This window comes from Ictidomys tridecemlineatus, chromosome 14, assembly GCF_052094955.1.
Source record: "Ictidomys tridecemlineatus isolate mIctTri1 chromosome 14, mIctTri1.hap1, whole genome shotgun sequence".
Taxonomy (NCBI): domain Eukaryota; kingdom Metazoa; phylum Chordata; class Mammalia; order Rodentia; family Sciuridae; genus Ictidomys; species Ictidomys tridecemlineatus.
The window spans coordinates 47,526,846-47,538,396 of record NC_135490.1 but is presented as its reverse complement, the minus strand read 5'-3'; the positions used below and the strand labels follow the sequence as shown (position 1 = coordinate 47,538,396).

At 36.6% G+C, this 11,551-nt stretch overlaps 1 protein-coding gene across 1 annotated transcript; it reads left to right on the top strand.

Annotated features, from left to right (window-relative positions):
• The first annotated feature begins 337 nt into the window (after positions 1-337).
• On the top strand, positions 338-10,996 carry LOC144370518 (endogenous Bornavirus-like nucleoprotein 1). Its single transcript, XM_078031328.1, has 2 exons — positions 338-436; positions 9,980-10,996. Exons 1-2 carry the CDS (start codon positions 338-340, stop codon positions 10,994-10,996), a joined length of 1,116 nt encoding a protein of 371 aa, XP_077887454.1.
• Positions 10,997-11,551: the final 555 nt, after the last annotated feature.

The window sequence follows — 11,551 nt, the reverse complement described above, 5'->3', positions numbered from 1 at the left end:
AATATTTTTATTTAGAGATAGGGTCCCTTTGAATTTCTTAGGGCCTCACAAGTTTGATGATGCTGGCTTTTAACTCATTCTCTTCATGAGTCATGAGATTTTTAAATGTTGCAGAAGCAGTATCTCAAATCCAAAACAAAAATCTGAAATCCAGAACTTCAGTTTAGCTCTCCATAGGACTCAGAATAAACCCCTAGTTTTCTAGCTCTCTGTTCACATATCCAAAACTAGGGTTCTCTGTTCACAGATAATAAGTATAAAATAGAATAGATAGTACAATGACCATGTAATGCGGATAATGGGCCTCACTCAAACACACCTGATGGCTAACTGAAAGATGTTAATGAGCACCATTAAGGCCTATTTCAAATGTAAAAGACCTTTTAGCCCACTTGTGGGAACACCTTCAACAAAGTCTGCTGAGGGCCATTACCAAGTAGGAATGACGCATCGAAATTTCCTTGCCAAGCGTACCCCATGCTGCTTAGAGGACATTTGATGGAACATTGCATGCATGCTTTAATAAGGTGACCTTGCTCAAGGACCAAGGCGGATTCGGGTTTAGAGCTGATCAGGTTTAAGGAAGTAACCGGCTCCTTGAGTTTAAGGCGTTGCCAGTTTAAGATAATGGGTTTTAGGGAAGTTGGAAGTTGAAGATTATTGCTGGGATTAGGGTGTTCCTGCTGCTTGTTCCCATTGAGTTCTCGTGAGATTAAAATGGGATTTGGAGAGAGCCTCGTGGAGTAGGTGATTGTGCGGGTAGACGGCAGAACGCGTTTGCCCCTGGACCTGTGTGGAGGTGGTGTGAGAGCTGGAATAAAGAATTGCTGTTTGAACCTACAAAGCTGTGAGTGCCTCGTGATTCTGGTGCCAAGCCGAGACATTGGCTTTGGCAAAAGTCCTTTGTCCCAGGGGTGATTCCTCATTGAATTTGAAGAAAAAAGGATTGGTCACAGAAAGAATGAAAGTGAACCCATATGGTAGTCAAGATGCCTTTTCCAAAGCCTATTCTAAATGCATTATGTTTCATGTTCTGCCCAAAACCATCAGTAAACTTCTAAGATGGCACACAAAAATGAGTTTTTTTTGTTTTTTTTTTTTGTATTATTCCTTATACTACATTTCTTCTTGCTTAAATAGATTTTTTTTTCTTCAAAATGTATGAGACAATCACCCAGATTCAATTTGCAAACTGAGAAATTTTGGTGTTGGGGTGCAGCGGAGCGTCGGAGGGGAGAAACCACACAAGAGACTCACTTCATGCAATCGCAGGGGGGAAGTTTATTGAGGATCCTGTTCCAGCGCGCTGGGACTCTGTGCTCACTCAAGAAGGGAGAGCGGCTCAGAGCCCAGAGCAGAGTTCAAGCGGAGTTTAAGTACACTTTTCGGAGAGGGTGGGGGGCTTTGCATACATTAGAACAAATCATCATGAGGCGCGGGAAAATTGAACAACAATTCTGAAACATGATTAGTACATATATTGGCGGGAACAATCAGGGCAGGAATGATTGGTGCTCCTAGGTGGGGTACACATTCAAACTGATTGGTTTGGACCCTGAATATCTACGTGACAAACTGCACAGGGTCTTGAATGCTTACGTGAGGAGTTGCACAGGACCCCAGTCCATAAATCACTAAATGGCCAGTAGGGCCTTGTCCTAACTGCCTCAGGAATTTAACCCATGCTTTGCAGTTTTAGAAGCAGGTTTACAAGCCTGGTCCTTTACACTTTAACTCAGGCTCTGCGGCTTAGAATCAGCTTGGAAATTTTACCTTTACATTGGTTCATATCAAAACTCCACTTTCAGCATTATTAATCATTTTCCCATGTTTTATTTCAAATGTATGCATCATTTATAATGTTTTTCTTCAAGAACTGGAGGCATTTTTAAAAGATTTTAATTTATCATTCTGAGATTTTCACATGAGAAGAAAGCAGAATAAAATAAGGTGACATTAAAAAGAATGAATCTCTCCTAATTGAGGTTTATATGTCCCAATTAAGGATTTTTAAAAACTGTAATGGGTCATCAATTGAGGGTTTATTTTTATATTAATTTGTTTGTTTGTTTATTTATCTATAGTCAGACAATCTGGGGTTGTGGCTCAAGGATAGCGCACTCACCCAGCACGTGCAATGTCCTGGGTTCGATCCTCAGCACCACATAAAAATAAGTAAATAAAAATAAATAAATAAATAACCCTAAGAAACATTCCAAATATTTCAGGAAACTTTTTTATTCTGGTGTGGCAGGAAAAAATAAATGTGGGACTAACTTGAATTTAAATTACATGCAATTTTAATCTCTCTTTCTCTCTCTCTCTCTGTACTGGGTGTTGACCCCAGGGCCTCATGCTTAGAAGGCAAGCACTCTACAAGCTGAGCTATTTACTCAGCCTCATTTTTGGGGGGAAGGAGACCAAGGATTGAAGTCAGGGGCAGTCTACCACTGAGCAACATACCTACCCCTATTTTGTATTTTACTTAGAGACAGAGTTTCACTGAGTTGCTTAGTGCCTCACCATTGCTGAGATTGGTTTTGAATTCATGTCTCAGTCTTGTAAACAGCTGATATTACAGGCTTGAACCACCCTGCCTGGCCAACTTCAATCTTTTTTTTTTTTAAGAGAGAGAGAGAGAAAGAGGGAGAGAGAGAGAAATTTTTTTTTAATATATATTTTTCAGTTTTCGGCGGACACAACATCTTTGTATGTGGTGCTGAGGATCAAACCCGGGCTGCACACATGCCAGGCAAGTGCGCCACCACTTGAGCCACATCCCCAGCCCCAACCAACTTCAATCTTAAGGGCTAAAGTACATGCAAATTAGATCAAAGTCCATGTCAATATCTTGGTACTATATATATAAAGTTGTTGATAGACCTTATATTCCAGTGTCTCAAATGTGCCAGACAAGTGAGCTCCACTGAACCACAGCCCCAGCCCCCTGGTACATTTTTTTATGGGGAATATTGGAGATTGAACTCATGAACACTTGACTTGAACATTTGTCTACTAAGACAAATGCCCAGGAATTTTTTTTTACTTTATTTAGAGACAGAATCTCACTGAGTTTCTTAGCTTCTCACTTCTGCTAAGGCTGGCTTTGAAATTTTGATAATTCTTCCTCAGCCTCTTCAGCAACTGGGATTACAGGCTTGCACAAACACACCCAGCCCCTGGTACATATTTAATACCAATTTTACATAGATTTTAACCAGTAGCCTTAACCTTTTTTCTAATATATATTTGATTTAAATCCATAACCCAGAAATCAGTGAAACAAAATCTAATTTTTATCTCCAACATTGCTTTTGGTTATGTCAGTGTCTGAGTTAATATTCCCCATTAAAGAATTTACTATGGGGCTGGGGATGTTGCTCAAGCGGTAGCGCGCTCGCCTGGCATGCGTGCAGCCCAGGTTCCATCCTCAGCACCACATACCAACAAAGATGTTGTGTCCGCCGAGAACTAAAAAATAAATATTAAAAAAATTCTCTCTCTCTCTCTCTCTCTCTCTCTCTCTCTCTCTCTCCTCTCTCTCTCCTCTCTCACTCTCTCTTTAAAAAAAAAAGAATTTACTATGTCTTGTGTTCTCATTCTGACCTCCCATATGACCTAGTTTTGAGTTTTAGAATATCTGAAACAAGGTTCCCAGAGATTGCAAATTTTTTGGAGTATTTAGAAAACACCACTGAGTCTTGTCTTCTAGGGACCAGTTTGAATTTTAAGTATGTAGCTTCTGAAGGGATGGACTAATTGGATGCTTTGCAGCTGGAAAGCATTTTCTGATATTCTTTCTATCTAAAAGGTACTTTATTTGTTTCCTTTTATTAGATACTGTGAATAAAGGTACAATAAAAATAGATGTGTGGCAATATATTTAGCATAAGGATCCCAATTTTTTTACATATATACCCAGAGTTATTATTACTGGATTGTATGGCATTTTTTTTACCGAGAATTATTATTTATATATTTTTTATTTATTTAAATACTGGAGATTAACCTCAGGGCACTTTACCAATGTGCTACATATCCAGTCTCCAACACTTTTATTTATTTATTCATTTTTGAGAGAGGGTTTTACTGAGTTTCTTAGGACCTTGCCAAGTTCTTGAGGCTGGCCTTTAACTTGAGAATAAATTCCTAGTTTTCTACCTCTTATTCCCGTAAACCACTGGAAGTACAGGCATGTACAATTTTGCACTGCTAGTCCAAATTATTACTAGTGAATTATGTGGCATTTTTATTTTGGGCTTTTAAAGAACCTTAACACTTTTATAAAAATATATTTATTAAATTTATATTGTCACCAGCATTTTTACATATTTGTGTACCCTGGAATCCCTATTAATTATGAGATATTTGCTTGGTTTTGTATGGCTTGGTGCTGAGTATTTAACCCAGAGGTACATACCACTGAGATACATCCACATTCTTTTTTATGTTATATTTTGAGACAAGTTCTCATTAAGTTGATTGTAGCCTTGTTATGCTACTGAGGCTGTCTTTGTACTAACAATTCTCCTGTGTCATTTTCCATAGCTTGTAGAATTTTAGGAATATGCCACCATACATGACAATTTTAGATTTTTTTAAATAGCCATTCCAACAACACTGAATAGGCTGAATAAAATGTATTTGATGAGTGCATTAAATCCCTGAGGCAAGTTTATGTGAAGTAGCCAGTGTAGGAGTGTTGTGTAAAGATTAGCAAGGATTGTGGAATGTGATAGACAATATTATCTAAAGAACATATATGGAGCTGGGGATGTGGCTCAAGTGGTAGTGCGCTCGCCTAGCAGGCATGTTGCTGGGGTTCGATCCTCAGCACCACATACAAACAAAGATGTTGTATCTGCTGATTACTAAAAAATTAAAATTCTCTCTCTCTCTCTCTCAAAAAAAAAATAAAATAAAGTACATATATGAAGAAAGAAATTGATGTGAAGATACTTTATATAAAAACAGAGGTATGAAAAATTGTTCTACATTTGTAATAAGAATTTCGATGCACTCCACTGTCATGTATTTAAAAAATAAAAAAATAAAAAATCTTTATATGTATTGCTGAGAATCAAACTTGAGTGTTTTGTACATTCTAGCAAAGTAGTCTACAACTGAGACACAACTCCAGCCCATGAACCCAGCTTTTTATTCTCTATTTGTAGTAATCAGAAACAACTTTAAAAATTGAAATTGCATTTATATCACTTTTAGTAGTTCAGTAATATATTACTAACTATACTTATTCTTAGTAGTTTTAAAAAATAATCTAATGGATGACTGTTATTTTTAAAAATTTTTTTTAAGACAGAGTGAGAGAGGAGAGAGAGAGAGAGAGAGAGAGAGAGAGAGAGAGAGAGAATTTTTTAATATTTATTTTTTAGTTCTCGGTGGACACAACATCTTTGTTGGTATGTGGTGCTGAGGATCGAACCCGGGCCGCACGCACACCAGGCGAGCATGCTACCGCTTGAGCCACATCCCCAGCCCGATGACTGTTATTTTTTTCCAAAGATTATTTTATCACTTTTTTAGGGCTTGGTGAAGGGTCTTTTTTTTTTTTTCAGAATATAGATGTCTTCTATTATCAAATGCATCCATGCTAAGTGTATTGAAAATAGTGATTCTAAAAGTTCACACAATACACACATTTCCAAGACTATAGGGGAAAGGGAAAGACAATATTCACAACCAAGAAACCATTTTCCATGGAATCATAGTATCAGTGTCTAACCTGGAGTGTAATCTAGATCTTTCAGTGGTAAGTTTTTTTAAGAACCACAACCATAGGTTTTTGGGATCCTCTAAAGTACACTGAATGGCTTTAAATCACTTACTCTTCTTCAAAATAAAATTTCTGCTACCTACTTAAAAAATAAAGCACTATGAATGAGAAAGGTGAATGAGACTTAAGTTCTGTGGAGGTACTGAGGTTGACCTTTAATTATAGTTTATAAATAGTAAAATAATAAGGGCCTTAGAGTTGTCTCATCTTTTTTAAAACATGATATAGAATACTTAGATGAACTGACATGAAATAATGAAAATGCATCTCAGGGAAGTGATATCACAGAAATTTTCAGGGTAGAATCTTGGAAATATGGGAAAATATATTCATATACATATGCATTTTTTTAGAAAAAAGTAAGTGATAAGTACATGAGTATGAGGGTAAATTCAGTATGCCTCATGCATTGTAGGTTGATGGTAATAACAAAATAGTAATTGAGGGGATCCAGAACTCTATAATCCTTGGAGACATTAATAGCAATTTAGAAAAAGAAAATATAGTTAAATCTATTTAGATTTACCTCTGTCCTCTGTTCCTCTTATGAATTTGATTTTGTCAACTGAGATTATGTGGGTATGGTTCTCTCTGAATTTATGTTTTTTTTTTTTTTTTTTTTTTTTTTTGTCAGCGATGTCATATAAAGCACTGTCTTAAACTCACTTTGGGGGCTCTTTTACCTTCTGTTCTGGACTGCAGAGCAGAGACTCACCTCACTCATTCTGTGCAATGAATTGACTTTTGTCAATCTTTGCAAACAATGGTTGGAAGAACAAGCATATTGGAGGGTCTTTCATATCCTATAATATGGTTGTCAGACCCGGTGGGTTAAAGGGTAGTTACTTGCTATGTTTGAAAAATATTCCCTATGAAAAGGGCTTATCTATATTTTTTGTTTTGGAAGCCCCATAAACACAGAAGAGAAGCATTAATGGTCACAAACAAGGAATGCTATAAGCCATTAGATATGAGAAAATATAAAAATAAATAAATAAATAAAATAAAATCTTCTCATAGAGCTTTTAGAGGTAAAAAGTTTATTTCTGTTTTGTGTAAGAAAACTAAAATTTCTCTTTGGCCTGACAATATTTTGATATTTTAAACTTGCTTGCAATTTCTACCTGTGTTTTGAATTCACCTATGCCTGGCTATCCCTTACCAGATAACAACTCTCTGTAGAACCTTACTGGTGCCTCATAAATTCTGGCTCCTGCCGACCAAATAACAATTCTCTCTAGATCTCAGTGGCAGCTCATAAATTCTAATGTCTGGAGCTGAGTTTATTTCCTACCTTGAAATGTTAGTCATGTAGATCCTTAACCTACAGTTTTTTTTTTTTTTTTTTGTCAGGAATAAACATTTGGACAGGAATGGAAGTTTTGGTTCTCTTTTTAAGTAGTTTTATTTCTAGTGAATAATCTTTACACTATTTCTGCATTTTACTGGTTGAAATTAATTATAATTTATATATCTGCAATAAAGGTACTGAATGCAGAAAATATTATTGCTCATGTTTAAATCACCTCCATTACTTGATCTTTCCCTTTTTAAATAAAAAATCTGCATAAAACCCTCTCTTAATAAATATCTCTATCTCTGTATATTAGCAGCAACTGAGTTATAAAATTTGCTATGATAACTTGTCTCTTCATGTACTTAAAGACTATGAATTTTCTATTTAGCACTTAGGTATAATTATCTATGATGTTCTCTAGTTATTTATGTCTCTATGCCAAATTTTATACCAAGCTCTTAGTATGTGCCATAATTATTCTGTGTAGCAATGTAGGATTTATGTCTTATTTGTGACACTTTGTTCCTAGAACTGTGTCTAAAGGGAAATATGTATAAAATGATTATCCAGAAAAAAAATCTATCTAATATTATATTTTATTTTATATTTATTTATATATTTATGTATACATATTTTTATTATTTGGAAACACACTTTGGTCTGAAACTACAGTGATACTACTGTATTTTAGATTGAATTTGTTGTGAGAAACAAACTAAAAAGACTTTTCTCTGTGTTGGTTGGTGATTTTTGCAACCTCAGGAATCTAGTGAATAATAGCAGAAATAAATATGAAACTCTCTAGTTTGAGGCAGAACCACCAAACTAGATGATGTTTTGCTTCTGCTTTCTATCTTGATTATTAGAAACATACCTTTAAATTTACATAGAACACTTTTGGAATTCTGTTCTGTTAGTTCTTCTAAAAAAATCAATGAAAGTAAAAAATAATGCAGGAAAGATAAATAATTAATTCCAAACAATTCATTTCTTAAAATAAAGATTTTTTTTTCAAATTACCAAAAATTCTGAAAAGTGAAAAAAGTTAAAAGCTTTAGAAATATCCTAAGGCAATTTCTCTTTAGCTCAGAACAGTGGACTATATCTTCAACTCATTCATCTCTAAAATTGGATTATGTGCAAATATGAAAAAATAAAGTGCTAAGATGACCCACATGGCTTATAAGTTTTAAAATCCTGACAGAAGCTCAAATCTGCCATTTTTCCACTTTACAAAATACAAAATCCTAAATTTGTATACTTAACAAACATTTGCAGAAGTGTAATTCAAAATTACCTAAAAAAATGAAAAAAAATCATTGAAGGATGACCCACTGAACATGAGGGACTTATAATATTGAATCCCTTATATTAAATGTCTTTTTATCATTGTCAAAAATTTCCATGTTTATATTATCAATATATTAATCAGATTTTTTTTTGATTTAATAACAAATATCTAATTTCCTATTTTATTCAGTCTTTTATAAAATTAGTAGTAATTAATATTAACAATTTAATGCTCATACTTGTTAAAGTATGAAACATATACTTTAAAAGCTATGGCTATAGCAAGTGAAAAATCCAGCCTAATTTCCTTTTAAGATTGGGATCTATTTCATCACAAAGGCATGAAAAGTTAATTTCTGCTTCATTATAAATTACTGTGATTTGTAAACTTGCTTGAAATGCCTGCCAGTGCTTTGAACTCACCCATGTCTGGTTTTCCCTGATGAGATAACAACCTCCCTGAAACTTTAGTGATGACTCATAAATTCTGGCTTTCCCTGACCAAATAACAAATCACTCTGAAACTTTAGTGGTGCAACATAAATTCTGATGTTGTGATCTAAATTTACTCCCTAAGTGCTAAACCATTTAGACCATTAACCTACTACATGTCTTTGTATTATGCTTGTGAAAATCCTGTTTTTTGTGTGAGTTCTCAAGTCATCCCCTTTTTGTAACTTTTTGTGCTATAAAACTACAGTCCTAGAGAACTGGAGTGCTGAATTCTTTTCCCATGGGTTTCAGGAGAGACTGTTATGCTCAAATGTGGGACCCCCAAAAGACCACCAAAAAACAATATCGATGTAAACACCAAAGAGGTGTTTATTTCAAGCTAGCTCATTCCTCCACACACACAGAAACTGGTGGCTTATAGGCCCTTAGCCTGGACTTTACAGCAATTTTTATAACTCTTTGGGGAAGGCAGGAACCCCACATACATCACAGCATCTCTTAGCAAATCATCACACACCTTGGGAAAATCATAAACAACTGTAAAACATGATTAGCACATTCACTGGTGGAAACAAGTTCAGTAAGCATGATTGGTTAGTACAAGATGGGGATTCATTTTAACAGATTGACTTAGGCCGTGAGGGGAGTATATGCTGAACTATATGGTTTCCCAAAATATTATCAACCACCATAAACTACTGGAAGTGTGATTTGGAATCCCAGGAATTTTCCCTGTCTCATGCTGATTGGTGGCTGCTAGGGGGTTGCTATGGATCCCCTCCTAGCCTAACTGAGTCAGGGACACCAGGCACAACAGATCTCTCCTGTTATTTGTAGATAAACAACTCAGCAGGGTGGGTATGAGTCTAGGAATGCTCTGTGTGTCTTTCCAAGGACAAGAGTCTTGCCCCCTTCTGTGGACAGTCTTTGCTCTCAGGTAGAGGCTGGTTATTCATCTTGTAACTTATGTTTTTTTATGTATTTTTTTTATCTGTAGCTGGACACAATACCTTTATTTCACTTATTTATTTTTATGTAGTACTGAGGATTGAACCCAGGTTTTGCACATGGGAGGTGAGCATTCTACTGCTGAGACACAATCCCAGCCCCTTATGTGTTGTTTTTATTGGGCATTTTTACTTTAGGGTTTTCTTCCAGAGGGAACTGACCCCCACCCCGGCATAGGGGATGAGAAAGACCTTCGGAAAAATGTGATTGCTTTATTAGAAGCAGATCGGCGAGCACTGTACCACGCTGTTACACCGAGCCTAGTTTTTCTGTGTCTTTTAATTCCTAGCCTTCACGCTGCCCTGATATACGGAGGAGTCCCTCGCGAGTCCTACCTCACAACTCCTGTTACGAAAGGTGATCAAGTCCTCATCAAAACAGCAAAGCTTTATGGAGAAAAAACAGTTGATCGTGAATTGTCGGAACTAGAAGTCTCATCTATCTTCAACCATTGCTGTTCACTGCTGATCGGAGTGGTTATTGGTTCATCGGCTAAAATAAGAGCAGGTGCGGAACAAATAAGGAAGAGATTTAAGACGCTAATGGCTTCAATAAACAGGCCGGCGCATGGAGACACTGCCACTCTCCTCCAGACCTTCAACCCTCACGAAGCTATTGACTGGATCAACTCACAACCATGGGTTGGTTCTCTGGTTCTATCTCTTTTAACTACAGATTTTGAATCACCCGGCAAAGAATTCATGGAGCAGATCAGACTAGTCGCTAGCTTTGCCCAGATGACGACATACACCACAATCAAAGAATACCTCAATGAGTGCATGGATGCGACATTAATGATTCCTGCTGTTGCTGGGGAAATTAAGGAGTTTCTCGATACTGCCTCTAAACTCAAGGCCGACCATGGTGAGATTTTCAAATACCTCGGGGCCATCCGTCATCCAGACGCTATTAAGCTTGCGCCACGGAGCTTTCCTAATCTTGCTTCAGCAGCCTTTTATTGGAGTAAGAAGGAGAATCCGACTATGTCAGGATATAGAGCCTCCACAATAGTTCCTGGAGCTATAGTGAAAGAAGCTCAGCTAGCTCGATACAGGAGGCGTGAGATATCCCGAGGGGAGGATGGAAGTCATATCCCAGATGAAATTGCCCAGATCATGAAGATAATTGGTGTGACAGGCTATGCAAAACCATGAACATAACCACAAAAAAAAAAAAAAAAAAGAAAAGTTCAATCTGTCACCTAAAAAGAACAGAGATCAAAAAATAAATAAAATTTGATAATTATTGTCATTATTTTATATCAGTTCCTGAATAATATACAAGCATATATAATCCATAAGCTGAAATGACTTTATATGTAAGTTTAAGTGAAAATGTTCTTTTGCTTGGGTTAGTTCCCACTTATGGAAAAACAACCTTGCCTTAAAATAACAGCAGCCTGGGACTCTGGGGTATATTTCTCAATCAAGAGCATTTTGTGGGAACTGTCCAATTGTGTGTCATCAGGAAGGAAGAGGGTGGGCTTTCACTTCTTATCTTCTGAGTCCTCCATTTTTGCCATCTGTAGTCTCACACTTCAGAGTCACAGGTAGTTCTGCTGTGCAGGAACTCAGGATCCCAAGTAGCCCTACTCCTGAGAACAAGGAAATGGTGAGTGTGCATTGGTCTAGCAAGGGAGGCTGGGAGAGGAAGACTATTGGAACCACAAGACTGGCTGTGTTGAAAACAGGAGCTAGCAGATTGGGACT

Coding starts and splice junctions, on each gene's coding strand:
- LOC144370518 (XM_078031328.1), top strand. CDS start 338: ATGTTAATGAGCACCATTAAGGCCTATTTCAAATGTAAAAGACCTTTT. Junction 437..9,979: donor CTGCTGAGGGCCATTACCAA/GTAGGAATGACG, acceptor TTTTTACTTTAG/GGTTTTCTTCCAGAGGGAAC.